The 22435-nt window shown below is 52.9% G+C and overlaps 1 protein-coding gene across 3 annotated transcripts in view; it reads left to right on the top strand.

The window, feature by feature from the left end:
• The window catches only part of CTIF (cap binding complex dependent translation initiation factor), a 229368-nt gene that overhangs the window by 143555 nt on the left and 63378 nt on the right, over positions 1 to 22435 (top strand). For all 3 annotated transcript variants that reach the window (XM_058676823.1, XM_058676825.1, XM_058676826.1), the window contains exons 8-9: positions 5254 to 5731; positions 9428 to 9727. In XM_058676823.1, the coding sequence (XP_058532806.1) occupies positions 5254 to 5731; positions 9428 to 9727 (778 nt within the window). The remainder of the gene's footprint in view (positions 1 to 5253; positions 5732 to 9427; positions 9728 to 22435) is intronic.

Genomic DNA, 22435 nt, shown 5'->3' with positions numbered 1-22435 from the left:
CGTCCATTCCCCCTCTGGGCCATCCCTTTGACCAGGGCCCTGTCTGGTTTCCCAGCTGCTGATCCATACAATGAAACTTGGAACTTCTTCTACAAACTTCTGCCTGGACTAGAAGAGGCCTCCAGCTAGAATGTTTTCCTATCCAGCATGGACAAAAAGGGAGCCGCATTCTGTGGTGGAGGGGAAGAGCCTACAGCTTGGCTGACTGTCATGATGAGAGGGTTTCTCGTGTCTGCTGTCCTTCTCCTCTGGAGGAAGAACTTGAGGCATGGAGGCTGAGCCGGGAAGAGCCTGGGGTGATGCTGCCCTGACAGCAGCAGGGACAGTAGCGCTGGTGATGGCCTGGTGGTTCTAGGACCATTCAGCTGCCTGGGCTTTGCAATAATGCACCCTGGCTCTCTGGGGGGGAGCCCTGAGGACTCAGACAAATGACCATGACATGCAGTCCCACAGCATTCCGAATAGACATGGCGATCAGTGCTGGTTCAGGCTGTGCCACCAACTTGCTGGGCAACTGGAGCACAACCCAGCACCCTCTCTGAGCTGTGATTTTCTCCTCCACCAAAGTGTCATTGTTGTCACTCATGCAGTCCTCACAGCCCTCCCCCAACTCTGGAGGTTGGCAGGGGCATGGGGGAGGGTCAGTGGCTGGCTCAGTTGGGAAGAAGCACCAAGAGGTGAAGTTACTCAGGGCAGGTGAAACTGAGTGAGGAGCCTGCATGTCCCAGACAGCCCCAGCAAGCAGTGTCCAGCAGCGCCAACTGTCACCCAGCACTGCCTGGAGCAGGTGCTCAGCTGACATAGGCCCCTGTGCCCTGGTCCCTGTGTTCATAGACAAGTGTCATGAACTCTCCTGATTGACTCCTGCAAGCAGGACTAAGGTCTCCCAGGTATGTTTCTTGGTAGCTACCCCAGTGTGCTACACACCGTGACCAGCATGGGGCCACCTGGGTGTCCAGATCCCCAGCCCAGGCAGCCTCCAAGCAGCAAAGAAGCCCTGGGCTTTTGGGCCTCTCCCTTCAACTTTTTGTTTTTGAAGATTTATTTATCTTTAATTGGAAAGGCATGTTTACAAAGAATTAGTTTATTCCCCAAATGACCACAACAGTCAGAGCTAACACAATTTAAAGCCAAGAACTTCTTCCAAGTCTCCCGTACGGATATAGGGTCCCAAGGACTTGGGCCATCTCCACTGCTTTCCCAGGCCACAAGCAGGGAGCTGGACAGGAAGTAGAGCAGTTAGGCCACAAACCAGCTTTCTTGTAGAATCCCAATGCTTGCAAGGGGAGGATTAGCCAATTGAGCCATTGCACCAGGTCCTCCCTTCAACTCTTGGTTTGTTCCCCACCACCAGAGCAGGGAAGCAGGACCCCCTGTAGGATGAGGGGTGATGGCCAGGAATGGAGGTGCACAGTTGGGTCACAGAGCTATTGCTTTGCCTGGAGTTAGGACACAGGCTTGGACACCACAGGCCAGTCTCAGAACCGCCTTGGCAGACCTGCAGGTAATCTGAGAAAGTGGTGCCAACAGGAGAACCGTTGTCAAGCAGCAACCCGCAGTACACCTAGTCAGGAATTACTGTGAAATAAAAAGCAAATAGAGGGACGTTTGTCTCCATGTGTGCCACTATTAGAACCATTCTTTGAAAGAGAATTCAAAGTTACTGTTACTGTGCCTACCACTCAAAGGACAGCCGCGGTCTTCTAAGAACTTATGTAAAAAAAGGAGAGAGGTGTCTTGTAATAAAATAAAAAAACAAATGAATGATAGGAAAAGCATAAACTGTCCGTTCCCTGCCTCAAGCAAACAGCAGCAAACACACAAAACAGAACAGCAATCCTTCCTTATAGCCAGTCATCTGAATGGAACGGGAATCTTAGCCACCCAGGCTTCCCTGGGATGGGTTGGGAGTAGAGAGACGGGGAGCCACCATGCACACTCAGAGGAGGTTCAGAGGCTGTCTGCCTTGCTACTAGACCTCACTCAACCTGCCTTGACTTACCTGTAAAATGGGTACAGGTGTCTGTACTGCATACACTCAGCAGTTAGTCTCACCCTGAGAGCTGGGCAAGGCCTCATGCTGAGGGGAGGAAAGAGGAGAAAATGGGGCGGGGAGAGGTGTGGTACACATGGCCTCCATGCTGTCTGTGCCCACCTCCCTTCCCAGGCTTACCCAGCTGACCCCATCTGCCATGCATCACTAAGCCCGCTGTCCAACCAGGAGGGTACTCCGGAGGGCAGGCTCCCAGTTTCTGCATGAACACAGAGGAGCTGCACCTGCCAGAGTGAGCTTCCACCAATGCCCAGTGGCCTGGCCTGCGCATACTCAACACCATTTTATTGAGATGGGTGGCTCCATGGCCAATGAATTCCAGGTCTTCCTAAGTTTCCAGAAACAATGAACTAAAGTGCAGCAAAATCTCCAAATTTATCCCTGGAGCCCTTGACCCCCAGCCATGTGGCAATGACTTCCTTCCCCCTCCAGGAGGACTTGTGGCCGTTTTTTCTCTTGGGAAGGGAGTGGTGCTGAGCAAGGAGAGGGAAACCCCACACAAGGCCAGGGGGGAGCCAGAAGCATCCAGACAGATGCTGGGAAGGGCATCGAGGGCCTTCCTTGAGCCAGAGCTAGAGGCGCCACAGAAATTCTAAATAAGGATGACACAACTTGTGCGAATCAGGCGTTATCTGCCAGGGAATTTCCAAGGTTCTTCCTTTATGGGCTGAAAAAAAAATTAAATAAATAAATAACTCACACTGGAAGAACAAAGAGAGTGGAAGGGGTAAGGGCCAATTAGTTGCAAGTCATTGAAGAATTAAAGGCAAGAGGATTCCCCAGAACTATCAACCATGTGACACCTCAAGTAGTTTTCTGTGAGCCATGGGGGGTTACTCCTAGTGGTGGGAGTCGTTTATGTCTAAGTCCCTGAGTCCCCTGCACCCATGTAGGAGACCCAGAAGAAGCTCCTGGCTCCTGGCTTCTGCCTAGTTTCTCCATAGCTGTTGCAGTCATTTGGGAAGTGAACCAGCAAATGGAAAATCTATCTCTCCTTCTTTCCCTGTAACTTTACCCTTCAAATAAGTTTTAATAAAATATTTAATAGAATTCAGAAACACCCCTGGCATGGAGAGGGAAGCCCCCAAGGGCTAAGGAGGCAGAGAACTTTGGATAGCAGCTGCTCTACCACAGCCCCACGTCTACCCACCACCTCAGGGAAGGTCAAGTGAGGAACCACCTCAATCTGCCAGTGATGCGACACTGAAGACTTTGTGTTGTGGAGGCTCCAAGGGAAGCCTAGAATTCCAACTCCACCCATTCAAAGTACATCCTCTCCACCTGCCTCCCCCATATCCGTGCTGGGAGACATCAGGGAAAGCCCTGTAGAGTCAGGCCAGCGCCAGAGTGACAGGTGTACCACCCAGGGGTGTCAGTGAATGCTGGGTGAGTGGGTTCTGATGAGGAGCCTGCCTCAGTACCATTTGTCTCACTAGAAACCAGAAGTGGAAAACGACACTCACCAACCCTGAGGTGGCAGGTGCAGCAGGCTTACCTGAAAGCTGTCTTAAAAATGCTTCACAGAAACAAGATAAATTGGTCTTGCAAGGAAATCGAAGAGGAAAGAACAGGACGGAAATGTGGGAGTCAAAGGCTCCCTGGGTGGTGGGGAGGAGCGAAGAAGCTGGAATCAGAAGATAATGGGACAGAAATTGCTCAGTCGGAGCAAGAGAAAGGGAGAATAGATGAATTTGTTGTGACCCAATCTTAGAGCTCTGTGATCTGTGAGAGAAAAGACTTACAAGATTTCATTCCCAGCCCCCAGCTCTCAGCTCTCAGCTCTGATTCAGTCCAGCCCTGGCCACTGCAGGCATCTAGGGAGTAAACCAGCAGAGAGAAGCTGTCTCTCCCCTGAAATTAAAAAAAAAAAAAAAAAATCAATTTAAATAATAATAAAATTGCAAACCAAAAGAAGCAAATTCCACACCTTGTCTCCCAGAGGTAACCACAGTTAACATTTTAGTGTGTATCTGTCCAGATTTTTCAACGCGTAAAAATATCTGCCTTGAAAAAAAATGACACCATATGGGGACCTGGCACTGTGGCGTAGTATGCTAAACTTCTGCCTGCAGTGCCAGCATTCCATATGGGTACCGATTTGAGTCCCAGCTGCTCCACTTTCCACATGCTCCCTGCTTGTAGCCTGGGGAAGCAGCAGAGGATGGCCTAAAGCCTTCAGACCATGAAGCCTGTATCTGCATGGGAGACCCAGAAGAAGCTCCTGACTCCTGGCTTCAGATCAGCTCAGTTCTGTCCATTGAGGCAGCCATTTTGAGAGTGAACCAGCAAATGGAAGATCTCTGTCTCTCATTCTCTGTTACTTGCCTTTAAAATATTACATATATATATATACACACACACACATACATATATGTTTTATGTATACCATATATATAACGTGTGTGTGTGTGTGTGTGTATACGCTTCCAGGACCAAGAGAACACTCTTTTATCACATCTTAAATTTCCCAGCATTCAGTTTTACTGCAATTAACATCTTTATGCCTAAATCCTTGCTAACCTCCTTAACGGGTTGGGTACCACAGGTAAAGTTGTGAGCTCCAGTGGTTTGTGTGTCACAGAGGTGGGAGTGGGGCCCCCACTCAGTTCCACCTGTGCAGGTCCTATCTCAAAATAAGTCAGGAACTGAGACACCAAAAATCAAGGCTCCAGCTTACGAGTTTTGCTTCTGATGGCAGATTTGGTTAGCAGATTTTGGATACCCTTGCCATGGTGCAGAAAGCAAACAAAAGCAGGTGTAAAATGGCCTATGGAAAAAAACATTATAGTGAGCGAGTCATGAACAGGACAGTTCTGGTCTGCACCTGAGAACAGGCATGGAGTGTCTGGGAAGGACCGTTCCCTGTAGCAGGTGCTTCCCAAGGATGACATGAGCAGCTGGGACAGGGCAAGAGCACTTGTTGCATACTCTGTTGGAGGTTTACAGTTTGGCTCTCCGTGTGTGTACGTGTGCATATGCATGCATGTGCACATGTGTGTGAGAGTATATGTGCTAATAAACAGCTAAAGCACTGCGTCTAGGTGAAGGAGTGCCCGAACTGCTCACCTTGGCAAGGACACCTGCAGCAGAGTTGGGCACCAAGTATGCACAAGTATGCACAAAAGACACACAAAAGGACAAGATGGATCTGTCCACCCCACTGCCAGTGACCCCTATCTGTCTTTCTTCTTGTGTTACAGACGGCAGCAGAGGCCGCCTGGTGGGAACAAGCCCCAGCAACATGGTGAGCACCAGCCGGGCAGCACCAAACACAACAGGGATCACCAGAAATCCTACCAGGGGGGCTCGGCACCCCACCCGTCAGGGAGGCCCACGCACCACGGCTACAGCCAGAACCGGCGCTGGCATCACAGCAACTCCAAGCACTCACCAGGAGACAAGGGGGAAGTGGGCACCCACCGCAATGCCAAAGACCCCGTGGCCCTGGAAAATCCCAGACTCGAGGACAGCCCAGGAGATGCAGAACTTCCCCCCAGCCCAGATGGCCCCACCCCAGCGGCCCCTGGTGGGCTGCCTGCCCAGCAGCCAGGGACACCAGAGGTGGAGAGCAAGCGGAAAGACAGTACCGTCCCAGAGCGCCTTGGGGAGCGGCCCAGAGTCAACCTGCTCCAGTCTTCCAAAGACAGGCTGCGGCGCAGGCTGAAGGAAAAGGCACCGGTAATTGCCTTTTTATTATTTCGCTGCATCAGAGAGGTAGACACAGATGTGCATATATGCTTCCAAAACATTCTGTGCTCCTCACCTTCTGGCCTAGGGTAGGCCCTTGGTTCTGGGACTCAACCTGAGGAGGATGGGAGGAAGGGGCCCAGGCCCGGGTGTGATGGGAGGGAGATGGGGAGCAGTTTCCAAGGTCAGAGGCTGGACTGTTTGTGCTCTAAGGTAGGGGCCTAGCCCCTCAGCAGGATGCTGCCCTTTCCCAAGGTAAGTGTCAGCCAAGCTGTGAACCCTGCCAGATGACCAGTGCAGGTGAATTGGGCAGAGCAGGCAATGGAGCTTCAGCCCACCATCCCTACTTTCATCTCCCATAGCCAAAACGTAAGGGGGCTGCTTTTGCAGCATCACATAGCTGCACAGCCCAAAGCGAGGCTACAGCCATCCTGGCCCTGGGCCAGATCCTGGCCTCTAGAGCTTTGGGAGATGTTCCCAGGCTGCAGAAAAAAGATAGGCACTTGTCACTGGCAGCCTTCAGTCTGTGGTACTCACCACGCAGGTGAGGTCACACGGGAGAGAGGCTCACCTGCCTGTAGCCATGTACATAGCAGGCATCGCCCATGGGGTCTTCCTGCTGTGGCTTCTGCCTAGCTGCCTACTCTGCTCTGCTCTGGGATTTTCCTGCAACCCCCTCTGGCCTACAACCCAGACAAGGAAAGGCAGGGAAGACTTTCTCCCCATTAGCTGAAGCTGACAGCACCCCACATGGTCTGCACCCAAAATCCTCTGTGCCAGCACTGTGAGGTCCTGCAGGAAACCCTCCCTTATCTCCCAGATGTGGGAAGATCTTCCTTGATGAGGATCAAGATGGGGCAGGAGCAACAGCCAAGATCTTAAATGGCCTAGCAACCTTGGATAAGTCACCTGGCCTCTCTGAGCCCTACTTTTCTCCTCTATAAAATGGACGTATGACACACAGACGTCCTGTGCAAGTGATGTGGAATAAGGTGTATGAAGGAAGATCCTCTGGTGTGCAGGGGGCTGGAACACAAAAGGCAGATCAGTGCCCCCTTAAGTTACCTTAAGGACTTCCCTCAGGTGGCACCTCTAGTACTTTTGGATCAGAAAGACATGGTTTAAGCTCAGGATGGGTTATCTGCTAGCTGCTCCATTCCCCCCACCAAAAAAAAAGGATGTGTAGAGATTGGTGCTGTGACATTGTGACCTAGTGAGTAAGGCCACTGCCTGTGGAGTCAGCATCCCATATGGGCACTAGTTCGGGTTCCAGCTGCTCCACTTCAGATACAGCTCCCTGCTTATGTGCCTGTGAAATCAGAGAATGGCCCAAGTGTTTTTGTCCCAAACCCATGTGGGAGACCCAGGAGAAGCACCTGGGACCTGGAGAAGCAGGTTTGGGAACTGTCCAACTCCAGCTATTACAGCCATTTGGGAGTGAACCAGCAGATGGAAGATCCTTGTCTGTCTGTTTCTCCTTAACTCTGCTTTCTATATAAATAAATAAATCTAATTAAATAAATAAAAATAAAATAAAAGGGGGGGAAGGCGTGGGTTAACTCTGAGACCAGATAAATACCAGTCCTCAAAAGTTACTCCCTCAAAAGACAGCAGCTTCCATTGGTCCTTTAGTGAAACAGGCAAAGGAATAGATGTCTCTGGGAGTGGGAAGTTGCGTCTGGTTGACCCCACCCGGGGAGTTCTGGCTGGCCTTGACCAAGTAGATGAATTCTAGGGCCTCAAGGAAGAAGACCCCCGGTTCAACCCTTTCGACTTGCTGTATTAGCCAGCTTGTCTTTGCCTGGGCTGAAATGCTGACTGAGAGAGGAAAGGTTGTGGAACCATAGTCCCCTGTGCCTCTGCTGTTTGGTGCAGGTGGGAGTGGAAGCATCCCGTTGCAGACCAGGGAGCAGAAAGCAGCTAAGTCCCCATGTGGCCTGTATCACCTGTCTTCCTGCAAGAACTTCCTTCTGAGAGCAGGCCCCAGTGATGTGGGCACCCCCGGGGCCTGCTTCCTCCCCATCAGGGTTGGGCCAAGGCTCAACTTCATTCCTTAACTATTGAACATGAGCTGTTGGGACTCAAGCCTTCAGTCACAGCCTGCTCAGAGACCAATTGTCCTTGGAGCTCATCAGTGTCCCCCCACCCCAGATGCCAGGACTTAAGGAAAGTTCTGGGTCTTCTCCCATAAGCTCATTCCTTGTGAGGAAATTTAGACACAGAGAGGGAGAATGCTTGCCCAGAGCCACACAGCAGGGGGCCAAGAGCAACAAGTGATGTGTGGCCCTAACCCTGCCCATCCCCATGGATCTCATCCCCCACACTGGCTGGTCACGTTTTTGGATACCCGTCCATTGTGTTGGAGTAGACACTCTTTGACTGTCAGAGGTCCCTGGACTGATCCCAGTCGCAAGGAAACCTGAGGCCATAGGGTTCGACTGTTGGAAATGTCCCTCCTCGGAGCACCAGTCATCACAGGGGCACCCTGGAGGGTTGCATGCTGGGTGTGCCTCCACAGGATACAGAGCCAGGGTCACTTCCTTGTAGAGAATACAGCCATCCTTGGCACTGGGGGCTGAGGACATGAAGGACAGGTGCTGCTCCCCTGGCCACTTCATACCACCACAGTAACATCCTGCTCGCCTTCCTGGCCTCATCTTCCTACCCTTGTTTTCTCTCTGGCCCCGTTTCTTATTGTGAGCTTATTTCATCTTTATAAGCCCTATTTTTTTTTTTTAAGATTTATTCATTTTATTACAGCCAGATATATACAGAGGAGAGACAGAGAGGAAGATCTTCCGTCCGATGATTCACTCCCCAAGTGAGCCGCAACGGGCCGATGCGCGCCGATCCGAAGCCGGGAACCTGGAACCTCTTCCGGGTCTCCCACGCGGGTGCAGTGTCCCAATGCATTGGGCCGTCCTCAACTGCTTTCCCAGGCCACAAGCGGGGAGCTGGATGGGAAGTGGAGCTGCCGGGATTAGAACCGGCGCCCATATGGGATCCCGGGGCTTTCAAGGCGAGGACTTTAGCCGCTAGGCCACGCCGCCGGGCCCAAGCCCTATTTTTTAAAAGATTTATTATTTTTATTGGAAAGGCGGATATGTAGAGAGGAGGAAAGACAGAGAGGAAGATCCTCCGTCGGATGATTCACTCCCCAAGTGACCGCAACGGCCGGTGCTGCGCCGTTCCGATGCTGGGAACCTGGAACCTCCTCCAGGTTTCCCACACGGGTGCAGGAACCCAAGGCTTTGGGCCGTCCTCAACTGCTTTCCCAGGCCACAAGCAGGGAGCTGGATGGGAAGTGGGGCTGCCGGGATTAGAACCGGCGCCCATATGGGATCCCGGGGCGTTCAGGGCGAGGTCCTCAGCCGCTAGGCCACGCCACTGGGCCCTATAAGCCCTATTAAATCACTTCCAAATTGATCCATTTTATGGACACACAGGCAAACAGTACTAATCCAAAAGAGTGTCCTGGGTAGGAGCTAGAACCCTCTAGAACTATGCCCCAGGGGTGCCACAGGCATCAGGAAAAGTCAGCCAGCAGCCTTGGGGCAAGTCAGCATCCCCAGAAAGAGCAAGACCTCAGGCCTAGGAAGGTAGAATCAGGTCCTTCCCACCCCCCTTGGGGGGGCGTGAAGCCTTGGCCCCCATTTGGACACATTGCCTCTTTGTCCCTCCCTCCAGGACGAAGTGACAGTGGAGACGCCCTGCCCTCAGCCAAACAAGATGGACAAACTGATGGAGATCCTGAACAGCATGCGCAACAACAGTTGCGACGTGGACGCCAAGCTCACATCCTTCATGGAGGAGGCCCAGAACTCAGCCAACTCGGAGGAGATGCTAGGAGAGATCGTGCGGACCATCTACCAGAAGGCCGTGTCCGACCGCAGCTTCGCCTTCACGGCCGCCAAGCTCTGCGACAAGATGGCACTCTTCATGGTGGAGGGGACCAAGTTCCGGAGCCTGCTCCTCAACATGCTACAGGTGACCGAGCACCTCCAAACTGGGAGGGGGCGAGGGAGGGACTGGGGGTGGGGTGCCATCACAGAGGGATGTGACTGTGAGGCTAGCCACAGCTGGAACCATCCCCCAGTTTCCCTTCTCCCACCTGATTAATTATAGAAAAGAGGAGGGCAGTGAGGGTGCAGGGCTCAACAGCCAACACTGTGTGTATGTATGAGAGAGAGCTCCATGGTAACTGTGGACCAATATAATTTTATAGAGGTCTTTGAGTCAAGCAGTCTTTCCTTCTTTCTATTTTCACACAAAGGGGGCTGGCCCTTAGTCTGAATCTGGCTCCAAGCTTTTGACCTCTCGGTGTCTGAGCCACCATGAACTTGCTGTGGACTTTCCTTCTCCTCCTCTCCCTCTCCCTCTTCCTCCTGGCTCAGCCCCCCAGGTCTTGGTGGCTGTGCAGATGGTTGTAGCTGACACTGAGCTGGGTCTGAGCAAAGCCACAGAGCGGGGGCTGGGGCAGTCTACCACAACACACAGAGGTCCTGGTCGATTTCAGCTGCCTTGCTCCTTCTTGCCAACTCCCTCTGTATCCCTTCACTCCTAGGGAGCTAGGCAGCCCCTGCCTGCCCCCTCCTCTCTGGAACTCCTCAGCCAGCAGTGTTTTGATGCGTTGCATATGGATAGCAGGTGTTGCTGCATGCCCTTGGACTGAGTCCAGAACTCCCTTGTCTCCCAAGTACCTATTCTGCTATGGGTGGCAACAGGTGAACTGGGAGAGGTTGCAAAAGCACGCTGTGGCTTCTGTAGGCCCTGGGACTGTCTGGTCTGGGGACAGCCTGTTCTCCTATGTGTTCTGTTAAGACTTGTTCACACACGGATTGGGTTGCCAGCTGAGTTCCAGGGGAGTGGTAGAGGCAGGATGACAAAGCTCACAGCGACCCCCACCCTGAGGTCTATGGGATCCAGGGTAAGTGTATGGCAAATCATCTGAACTGTCACCTGAGCATTGGCTCCATGTACAGTGACACTTGGAAGACAGGTGTCACCAAGGGCTTGTGGTGGTCCTCAGCTCACCCACCTGGTTCCTGGTTCTTTCCAAAGAATAGAAGGAGGTTGCCACGGCCCACCCATTCCAGCCACCAGCTCGCTCCTCCTCCTCCTCCATGTGAGCCCCCACACACTGCAACTCAAGCCTGCCTGGCAACTGGAGCTGCCTCCCTCTAGCTCCAGACCCTGATCGGGTTCCCATTCCTGGATCGCACACACTCCCCTGGTGACGAATTCCCGCATTACCTGAGGGATTTGCACGTCGGACGTGCTCCTGGCGGGCCGGAATGTCCTGGGAGTGTGGACAGTAGCGGTCGGGGCAGAGGCCCAGCCACTGCATTGCTCCAGGCATGGGGGAGTCAGGGACAGCCCCGGCCTGTATCCTTGCTTGGCTTCAAGATTTCACTTCAGGGCCCAGGATGGGAGTGGGGATAGAACAAGAATTTTAGACCACAGCTGCCAGTCCTGGTTGGTGGACAAACTTTGGGGTTGGGGACAACCTGGGAGGTCAGAATGCTATTCGGACATTAAACAGCCTCACTCATGGGTACCCCACCGGCCCCGAAGCATGCTGGCTCAGGAAAGGTGCTTGTAGTCCTGCAGGAAAGCTGCCGGGCCGGTGGGCTGGGTTGGACTGAGTCACACCCCTGCCTTGTGTTCCAACAGATAAGTTCCGCCACAGGATCTGTGTACTGAGAGCCACTCTGGCCAACACCAGAGTAGGGGAAAGCTCAGGCCCAATTCCATCTCTGCCTTCAGCAGGTGCTAGACCTTTCCAGCCCTCTCCCAGCAAAGGGGCATGAACAACCCTGTATGAGTTACTTCCGTTCTCACACTCCCCAAATGTATAAAATAGGCCTGGGTTTGACCTAGGCTAAGGAGGCTAGGTCCCCAACAACAGATCTGGCATGAGGAATTTGGGCTTTGGGGAACATCCCAGAGATCTAGCCTTATGGACAACATCTTATACCCCTGGGGCAGAGAAGATCTGAGCCGGCCATGTACCTCTCATCAGACCGTAAGGCAGAACCTGCTGCTGGTCCCGTCTCCCTCCCCCACACACACACCTCTGGGGAGGACAAATTTGTCCTGTCCCAGTCTGGATGACACTTCCCCTGCATCCCTGAACAGCCACCCCTTTGCCAGGGCAAGATGTTCTCCAGTGTTCCAGGAGGCCCGCTGTGATCCCCTCTCAACGCCCCACCCTCCTCCTGTCCAGCACCTGTCACTCTAGCCACAAACACTCAGTCATCCAGCCAGCAGCCACTGAGTGTCCACTGTGTGCACAGGAAACAGACACGGCTTTGTCCTTCGGGGATTGGCAGTGAGGAGGGAATGGAACGTCAGTCTGACCACATGAACGCAGAGTGACAAACTGGGATGGCGCCTGCTGTCACTGTCCTCCCCCGCCAACTCCCACTCCACTGGGTGCTACAAGGGCAGGAACCCCTCTGTTTGGTGTCACTATAATCTGGTGTCTGCATAGTGCCTGGTACCACAGGGTCCTCAGGAATCTCAGATGGAAGGCGCTAGAAGCCAAGCTATGCGCCTGGGGACAGCTGCAAGGGAGCCCCTCGAGGCACACAGGGCTCCATTCTGAGGTCCCAGATGCTGTGACCCTCATCCCACCCCCAATGGCAGAAGGAGGTCCTTCACCAGGAGGGAGTGGTACAGGCAGTCCCTGTAGGCCGTCGCTCACCCACTTCACTGCTCACCCCAGCTTCCCTGTCAGCTGAGAGAAAGGGAGGAAGGCCTGGAGGGTATAGCAGATGTCTCCTTCTAGGCTCCCATCCCCAGCTCAGTCCCTGTGGTGGCTGTGGGAGTATAGGCTGGCTCTGCTGCTGCAAGGCTATTCCCATGCCCTGTAGATGTCCAGAGCAGGGCTCCCAGGCCTGCTCCAGGTCCCACTGGTCCTACCTGCAGCCAAGTAGGTAGCAGGCTGGAGCACTACTCTCAAGGCCACCTGCCTCACCCAAAACCAGGGGGTTCAAAAGCAGACCACAGTGGACAAACCCAGCCAGCCCGCATTCCATTGCTGCACCACAGGGATCCTTGGTCACCGGCTTCCATTTTCTGGTCAGCCTCTTGTGTATCTCTTCCTGGTGGATGGGCCTGGGCCCTCTCTTGCCTTCTGAAGCTCCATCCACTACCCCACCCCTCTACTCAAGGCCCCCCACACCCATCCCAGCCCCCGGGTCCCCAGCCAGCCCCTGACTCAGTTTGGCAGCCTCAGAGATGCCCCTCAGGTGACCAGGTTTGGCTGCTACCTGCACAACCCATGTCCTGAGACACAGCTTAGCGATGCTGGCTGCATGGGTTTCCAGTTGTAAAGTGTCCAGGAGCACAGCTGCCAGCAGCTGTCTTTGGACAGTGCCATCCCTGACCAATGCTCTTGCTGCTCAGCCTTCATGGTGGCTGCTGGCTGTGGGAGGGCAGAGGAGATTCTTTGATGTGCCTTCTCCCATCTCTTCCCCATTTAAGCAGAGGACCTGGGGCTACCTGCCAAACTGGGGCCCCCAGGGGGTGAGATGCATGGTGGAAGAGGTCATAAGTCTGTTTATGGGCCTGTCCGAAAGGCTCAGGGAGCCCAGAGTCACCATTCTTATGAGCCAGAACAGTGCGGGAGAGATAGGGACCCTTCCAATTGGTCCCCTATTCCAGTCTCCAATTCTTATCTCCAAACTGGCTGCTGTTTGCTTGCTTGCTTGCTTGCTTGCTTGCTTGCTTGCTTTTTCTTTTTGCCTTAGGTGTGGCCTTTTCTTACCTGTCTCCTTGCTTATCTAAAGTTCTCCTTATCAGATGGTGGTTCCTAAGCTGATCATATAGCCTTCACTTAGGGACCAATGCCTTCAGTCTAGGAGGGGCTGGGCTCCCAGGGGCTGCGGGAATGGCCGATGATGTGACACTCTGCCCAAGGAAGAAGATGAGTTGGTGGCACAGGTAGTCTGTCATCAGTGTGGGTGCAGGTGTCCAGAAGGACCAGTCCTGGGGATTTCACACTTCAGACACCAGCTTGTCAGGCTACAGCACTGGCATAGAGAGTCTGTGTGAACATAGTGGGGCGATGGGGGGGTCCTACCCTCAGGATGACAGAATCCGATTTTCCAGGCACAGACCCTGGCAGCCTATTGAAAAAGACCTCCTCAGAAGCTCCTTTTCAATATTTATTACTATTATTATTATTACTATTATTATTATTATTATTATTATTATCATTTTAGTCTGAGAGAGGAAAATCTTCCATCCACTGGCTCACTCTCCAAATACCTGCAATAGCCAGGGCTGAGCCAGGCCAAGACCTAGAGAGCTAGGGACTCCATCCGCATGGGACAATAACACAACTGCTTGAGCCATCACCTGCTGCCCTGTCTCTGGTGATTCTGAGGCCTAACCAGGGCTGAACCCCTCTTGTAGGGGGACACCCCAGAAACCCTGGGTCTACCCCACCTTAGTCATTCACAGATGAACTGGCTCTGAGTAACATGGTACTCCAGAGCTCGAACTGCTGCTGGGATACAAAAGCAAGACAGCATGGCTGCCAGATCCACCTCTTCCCCTCCCCTGGACTTGGGTTCTGCTTCTTCTCCATCATCCCAAGACTCCTCCTCCTCCAGGGAGGTGTCCATGGCTTTTTCCTTTCTGCTGAGCTCCATCTCTTCAGCCTCTATCCTTGTCTCCTTGACCTTGGCCTCCGCTATTTGCAGTAACTGCCATGCCGTGTCTCAGGACGATGGTCCCTTCTCCCCCAGCTTGCCAGCCAACCCCAGAGGCTGCAGAGGGAGAGAAACTCAACCAGCCTCCCAACCCTCTGCCCCCACCCCTGCACACACACACAGCAGGCTCCCCCCACTTCCCCTTGCTGCCTGGCTGATGGGCATGGGGTGTTTGACTTCCGGATGAAGATGGGGTACCCAGGGCCCCTGGGCTACAGAAGTCATCAAGAATCTCCCTTGCTGTCTCATGCAGTCAGCCGTGGGAGGAGAAGGGCTCTGGTTTCGCAGAGAAGTGAAGAATGAATGTGCCCCTTTTTATGGGGACACCGGAATGACAAGAATGAGAGGCCTGAGCTCGCCCCAGGCCTTCCACTTGGGCTCAGGGAGTGTTCCTCTGCTGAGCAGGGTTTGGGCAGTGTGAGTCGAAGCCTCTGTTGAAATGTGTGTGCCCTGTTTAGCTGAGAGGTGTCTGCAGCTCAACTATGCAGAGCAGAGTATTATTAGAGCAGGCATCAGTGTGTCTGTAACTGAACCCAGCCCTCCCTAGCAACGGTTGCCAACAACACATCTAACAGAAGGATGCGATACCTTTTTTTGAAAAAATAACTAAATAAATAAATAGCTCCCCTCATCCCTCAGCCTGACCAAGTCGTCAACACAGCCGGGCTCTTGTGAAAAGACAACACAAAACAAGAATCTGGCTTGAGACCAGATGTGGAAATAAATGGCTCTTCCCACCAGCACCTTCTAGAAGGCAGCCTCTTAATATGCTGGCCTCCAGCTAGCAAATGGATGAACTCTGAAAGTTGTCAGCTGGGTTAACCATGGCATCTAAGGCTTTGCTATGGAGAAGCCCATGCTGGTGGGGTCCATGGGAATGATTTTCAAGGTTTTCTGGCCTGCCTACCACTATTGGGAAACCCAAGAGTCATCTTCAGGGTTAGGATGAGACAAGCCCTGAGATACCAGCTCACACAAGCCCTAGAGGTGGGTCTGAATTTTCTCCCAGCCTCATTCCTTGTCTCCTGATTCCACTGCCTTCTAGTTCTCTCAAGGTTTCCAGAAAGTTCTTTCCCAGAAGTTTTGGGTTCCCCAGCCCTGGTCTTTGACAGGAAAGGAGAGGGTGGCTTTGATTCTTGGGTTCCTCCGTGGCTCCGAGCTGTCAGCCGCTGAGGGCAAGGATCCTGGCAGAACAGCCATTTGCCCTGGTGTATGCCTAGCAGACAGGTGCTCAGTCAGTGCCTCAGTAGGGAAAGATGGCAGCCCTCAACATTGGGCTTCAGCATTCCCTGGGTCATGAGCCCTTGCAGTTGTGGGAGTTGATGTAGGATCCACATAACAATCCTTCCCCACATTCACATATGCACAAGAGTGACCCCAGAGACTGCTAGACTCATGTCAAGTACATGGAACCAGCTGGGGCTCCTAGCTCCTGGTGTCCCTCCTGGAACATGGGGAAGAGGCCAGTAGCTTGGGATAATCAGGAGTCTCTTGTGTCCAGCTGTCAGTGGGGACCTCACAGTCCTGAAGACTGATCCCAGTGCATGCCCAGCTGTTGCTAAGACACCAAGCTTCCCAGACGTCTGTAAGGTGTTCCCCCTCTCCATGTGCCCTTGTTCCCAGGGACCACGCAAGCTGTCACCCCCCAGTTCAGACCTCTTCCTGGCACCCCTCCCCTGCTTGCACCCCCATTTCTCACTCCTGCACAACCATGGCTGGGACCATGTGCACACTAGGCTGGCCAATTAGTTTTCATTTTGGCCTGAACCAGGCCTGTCCAGGGTTAGAAGCGCCTTGTGCTGTATACCCCAAAGCCCTGAGCCTTCATTCACCTGCACTTCCATCTGTGGGCTGCTGGGAAGTGGGAGGGAGGATTTAGTGGCTAGAGGGCTCACAAGCCTCTTTCCTCCTGAGCAGCTTGTGGGTGGTCATGTCAGAGACACATTGAAGGTCTCTTTTTCTCAACAAGGGCTGACAGCTGAGCATCCTATGCACCACATGTGCCCACGCCAAAGACTATTCCCCACAAGGGGTGTGCCCAGGCAGCACACTTGCTCTCCCAAGAGTGGACACCAACAGCCATCAGTAAGCCAGTCCCCCGTGATGGCAGGTGCCATTGAGTGGTGCAGAGCCAACAAATCCCTCGGCCACCCCATTCCTGAAAAGCTTTTCTGTACAGCTACGTGCTGGACCTCAGGCTCAGCCTCTTCCTCTGGGCTGTGCTTGTGATTGGGGACAGTCCTATTTGGGAAAGCCTGGCACATTTCTATCGTATTTGATTTTGATTGACACATAATTATATGTTTGTGTTTACGGGTACAGAGTAATGATGTTTCAACGCATGTACACAATTCATAGTGACCAGTTGCAGTCATCAGCGCATCTGCCACCTCAAATGTCATTTCTTTGTGGAGAAAAATGAAAAAAAAATCTTCTAGATATTTTTTAAATATGCTTATATATTTATTTGGAAGAGAGATTCTGTGCCCACTGGCTCATTCCCCGAATAGCAATTCCTGGGCCAGGCAGAAGCCAGGAGCCTAGAACCGCTTCTAGAACTCCCACATAGTATTCAAGAAATTAAGTTCATTTAAAAAAATCTTCTCCCAGAGGGGTGGACAGTGGGGCACCGTGGGTTAAGCTGCCATTTGGGATGACCACATTCCATATTGGGAGTGTTGGTTACAATCCTGGTTACTCTGTTTTTCAAATCCAGCTTCCTGCTAATGCACCTGGGAAATAGCAGGTAATAATGGCTCGAGAACTTGAGTTCCTGCCACTTACAAGGGAGACCAACAAAGAGTTCCAGGCCCCTGGCTTCAGCCTGGTCCAACTCCAGCTTTCTTACATTTGCCTTTTAAGTAAATAAATAAATCTTCATTTTAAAAATATTGGGAAAAAAACTTTCCCCAGAAGACAGTATAATCCTGACATCAAAGCCTAATGGGTACTGGGGGGGAAATGCAGAATTTAGTCCTGATCAATGCAGTTGAAAAACTGTTTCACTTGATACAGAACAAATTAAATACAGGGAACAAAAGCAAACGGAAGTGGGGAGGTGTTTCTTGTCCATCTCTTGCATGTCTACTGTGCTGTGGAGCAAGTGATCTCAGGCTGCAGGTGTCATCTTGTCCTTACAGGCACGTCTTGTGGGACTGCTCTCCTGCCCCCTCAAATCTCTGTCTCTTTCTCTTCTCTTGGGCATCCCTCCACAGGTTGCACATTCTCAACTGTCCATTTTGACAGCCCCACCCCATCCTCTTCCAGTCTCTATAGTTTCAGCTCAGGAGTCTACTGTACACAGCATCTACTTCTGCAGGTCTTGCAGGAAGCCTACATGCACAGGGTCCAGAGCCCCTTGAGCAAACGTAATTGCTCATGGAAGGTTGCCCCCAAGCTCTTTCAATGGGAGCATGGGAAGGGATACTGTGGAGGAGGGAAGGGGGCCACCAACCACCCCTCCAAGTCCAGTCAGCCCAGCTGTGTGGAGTAGATGGGCAATGGCCACTTTTTGGAATCTCATTGCTCCAGCCAGGGTGTCTTACCCCAAGTGGTAACATTGATTGCCTTGAATTAGAACATATCTGCATCCCACTTCCTGTCCTGTACAGGTGTCACATAGAAACAGAAGGAGTTGGTGTGCATACACCCACAATGCAGGGCCACTCCAACCATGTGAGTGCCTTTCCAGCTTTGTTTCATGGCTTCACATCACTGAATCCTTAAGGTCACTTTTGCCCTGGACATGGTATGGCATTTCCCCCCACCATGTCCACCAGCACAGACAAGTAGTAGGTGTTTATAGACCATTGGCCTGACTTGCTAGACATCCCCCTTCCTCCTGCACAAATCTGCCTCCTCCAAGAAGACTTGCCTGCTCCCCCAGCCCGTAGACCACTCCCTCCCCAACCCTGAAATACAGACTGTATGTCCTCTTCATTGAGTCTTCCTGTCTTGTAGGAAAACTTTTCTTAGCTAAGGTTTTCACTGCTAGGAGGCAAAGCATGCATCTGTGTCATATCTGTGGCCTCCCACCATTGCAGCACAGAGCGGGCATTCAACTGACAGCTTTCTGGAGCCTGCGTCCAGGGAGAGTCAGGTGTGCCGAGTGGAGCAGTCAGTTCTGTCTCCCAGTACTGTCATCAGGTGAGGATGCAGGCTGATGGGACAGGCAGGTACAGTGGCACCCGCTGAGGGCAATGGCATGGTGTCCTGCTGCCTCTTGTTTCAGGGCCAGAGGAGCTGTACCCAGGTCAGGAATTATTTTACCATCACCATGTCTCTTGCCAGGCCATGTCCTCTTCCCTGCACACCCTCACCACCAACACCCGCCCCCACCACTCCCAACCCCGCCCCTGGCTTCATTTTCCCCAGCTCTGTCGCCTGATAGAAGTTGGCCAGGCGCGTCCCTGTCTGGGGCCACCATGCCAAAACAGGACCTGCAGATAAATGGGTTATCGGAGAAGGCCAGCTCGGGTGTCCCAGGCCCCAGAGGGTCACCCCTGCCTGGCTGGCTGGCAGCTCGCCACCCCCAGCACCTCCTCCTGGTCCTCTTGCCCCTGAGCCAGGCAGGCTGCAGACAGCAGATCCCTTCTCACAGCTCAGCGAGTGGCCGGCCCCCAGCCGCCGCTGGGAATCTGAACTATGCTGAGCGGTTCCAGATCGTGGCATCTCTGCCCAGCCCCAGGCACGGCCAGCCCAGACAGGGCGCCTCTACCTGCCGGGCTGCCACTGGAAAGCTGGCACCGCCAGGGCCAATGGAAAAAATCTCCCTGCAAGTTATATAACTGCTCACCGCCTTGTCCCTGGCTCCTTACCGGAGAGTGGCAGGCATGCCCCCCTAACTCTCCACCCAGCTCCCCAGGCAGGGAGCTGACTGCAGAGCATGATTCTCAAAAGGAAGGAAGTGGGGTTGAGCTATGGACCAAGGTCCTCCTGCACACCCAGCCCAAACCAAATAGACTAAAGGGCCTGTGGAGGGAGGGCCTGGCTCCAGATTACGGTGAGGAGAGCTTAGCAGGAACCTGCCAGGCCAGAAAAACAGAGCAACAGATTTCCTTGTCATTTTTTTTTCTTTTGGCATTTTTATTGTTGTTTTTAAATGATTTATTTGTTTTTATTTGAAAGGCAGATTTACAGGAAGAGAAAGAGAGAGAGAGCGGTCTTCCATCTGCTGGCTCATTCTCCCTTCAATGTCTACAAGAGCCAAAGGGCTGGCCAGGCTGCAAGAAAGAGCTCAGCAGTCAATCCATGTGGGGGCAGGGAGTCAACTCTTCACTTAGGGCCACACCACTTGGGTCTACATTGGCAGGAAGCTGGTGCTGAAGTAGGGGAACCAAAGATCAAACACAGGCATTGCGATGGTGGGCATGGGAGTCCCAGGTAATGGCTTCCCCACTGCACAGAACACACACATTTTAATCGTGTTTCAGTGCACAACTCAGCAGCATCAAGCACACCATCCCACAGGGCAGTCAGCCACCTGGGTCCTCCACAACCCACCCCCAACCTCATCACCAACACCAGAAGCCCCATTCCCGTTACAGTCCTCACTCTGCCTTCTGTCCCCATGAACTTGCCCATGGAGCACAGTGTTCAGGTGAAACTAGAAGACATCCACCTTGTTGCATGTAGCTTATTTCCACTCATGGCTCAGCGTGGGGTGGCATGCCTCCTCCATCCTGCCTGCATACTAGTCCATTGAGTGTTTGGACCACTTTGTGTTTGGTCATTCACCCATCACCGGACCTTTGGGTCACTTTCACCTTTTGGCATCCATGAACACTGATAAACAGGTCTCTTTTTGAGTCCCTGCAGTCCATACTTTGCATGTAGACTCGGGTGTGGAATTGCTGCCTCTTAGGGAAATTTGCATTTGACTGAGGAGCTTCCACACTCTTGTCTAGAAGGATGCTTTTGATGGGAGAAGTCCAATGCACTAAAACACCAAGAAATAACTATCCATGAACATAGGCAGGACATTTTCTGCCCTGAGCTCCTTTGGAAAGGCAGTCTGGGAGGTGGACTCACTGGGGATCTGAGAAGCCAAAGGGTGTATGGCCTTTATGAGGTTGGAACTAGGGAGCCATGGTTGGTTCTTGAGCTGTAGAGTCCTAAACAGCATAGGACAGTGCAGGCTGAAGGAGGATTCCGTAGACTATCCATTCCCACCCACTCCTGTTAACAACAGGGGTGCAAGGAGGCTGGTGGCGGCTGATTGTGGGAGATGTGGATGATGGGTTGTAGGGTGTTTTTAGACTTGGTAATGCCGTACATCAGGAACTAGTTGTTGTCCACCATGTGAAGGGAGCGTGTGTAGATTTTGACCTCCCCCTCTGCAGGCCTTATTCCCCTACCCCACCATAAAAGGTTGTTCCCTGGAAGCTAAGGTTGCTGACATGGGGATAATTAGGCCTGATGGGAAATGGTGAACTTCTGGGACCCCGTAGGAGCAGTATGTCCCAGTTCAGGGCATATGGAACCTGTTCCATATGCCGACTGCCAACAAAAACTCTGTACCGTGTGGCCCCACCCCTGGTAGCCGTGGTGCCTCTCCCTGTGCGTGCTGTGGGCCCCTCTGCTCTCCCCCTTCACCCATACCCATGTGCATGGGCTGTGTGCTGAATGCTGACCCAGAAAGGCAGAGTTTGTGGAGTGAGTGAATGCATGGGGTTGCAGAGAGGAGTGGTGAGAGGAAGAGTGACAGGTTAGCTCTTTCAGCAGCCAGCAAGAGGGCCAGGCCTGAGGTTCTATCTCCTGTTGACAAATAGGAGGTTCCCATAGGTAGACAGCAGTCTGCCCAGCTTCCCCCAAGATGGACACAGAGAGGGCAGGAATGTACTTGACCCTTCCAGGGTGCAAAGTGTAGTACAGGGAGGTGAGGGCTCCTGGGCCAATGGAAATGCATTGTTCTGCCTGGGGAATCTACAGGATCTGCTGCCTGGGGTCCCACAGGTCACCACCGAAGTCTCCAAGCTGAGCTCTGTCCTGCCCATAGCTCAGGCTGTCTCCTTCATGCCTGGAGCCTGAGTCTTTGGGAAGAAGCCATCCCTGCATCTGCCTGGCCTGTCTCAGTGCCAGTTCTAGCTGGTAGTGCCAGGGGGAGACTGAACTGCCCCTTGGCGTGCAGGAAACACGCCATGTCATCCGTGAGGGTCGTTCCAGACCCCTACTCACAGGAGCTTCCGGTCCCTCTAAAGTATGGGGATAGCCCTGCTCAGGCAGGAGCAGTACCTTGCTGGGGTGGCCACCCACCATCATCACGCCACTCTTGGCAGAGCCAGACATGGAGCAAGTTTGTTCCAGAGAAATCACACTGTGGTCATCCATGTCCATGCCCATTAAGCAGATTGGGGCCTGAAGGCCGCCACAGTCAGGCGATGCCACCCGGCAGGGGGCACCCAAGACAGCCTCTGTGCATGATCAGGCTCGAGCTCTGACCTTAGCACATATGTAATTGGAGTGAGTACATCCTGGACAGCTGCTTGGGAATCGAGGCTGCCAAACAGCAACCCTGCTAGCCTACAACTGTCACTTTAAAGAGGACTAGAGGGCACGGTGTGATGGCTCAGTGGCTAAATCCTGGTTTTACACACACAGGGATCCCAAATGAGCTGGTTCATGTCCTGACTGCTCCGCTTCCCATCCAGCTCCCTGCTTGTGGCCTGAGAAAGCAGTAGAGTATGGCCCAAAGCCTTGGGTCCCTGTCTGTGCATGGGAGACCCAGAAGAAACTCCTGGCTTCCAGTCGGCTCAGCTCCGACTGTTGCAGTCACTTGGGGAGTGAACCAGTGGACAGAAGATCTTTCTCTCCATCTCTCCTTCTTTCTGTAAAATCTGATTTTCTAATAAAAAAAAATAGGGTAGGGGACTAGAAGTAGTTACCTGGGACCCAGTCTGCCATGCTGGTGGCATTAGACATCACTGGAACAGTCAAGAGCCAGCCAGTCACTCTGGCCCTGGTTCTGGGGGGATGT

The sequence above is a fragment of the Ochotona princeps genome, chromosome 18, assembly GCF_030435755.1.
Source record: "Ochotona princeps isolate mOchPri1 chromosome 18, mOchPri1.hap1, whole genome shotgun sequence".
NCBI lineage: Eukaryota > Metazoa > Chordata > Mammalia > Lagomorpha > Ochotonidae > Ochotona > Ochotona princeps.
Note: the sequence above shows the minus strand (reverse complement) of the source record. Positions and strands in the feature narration are given on the sequence as shown.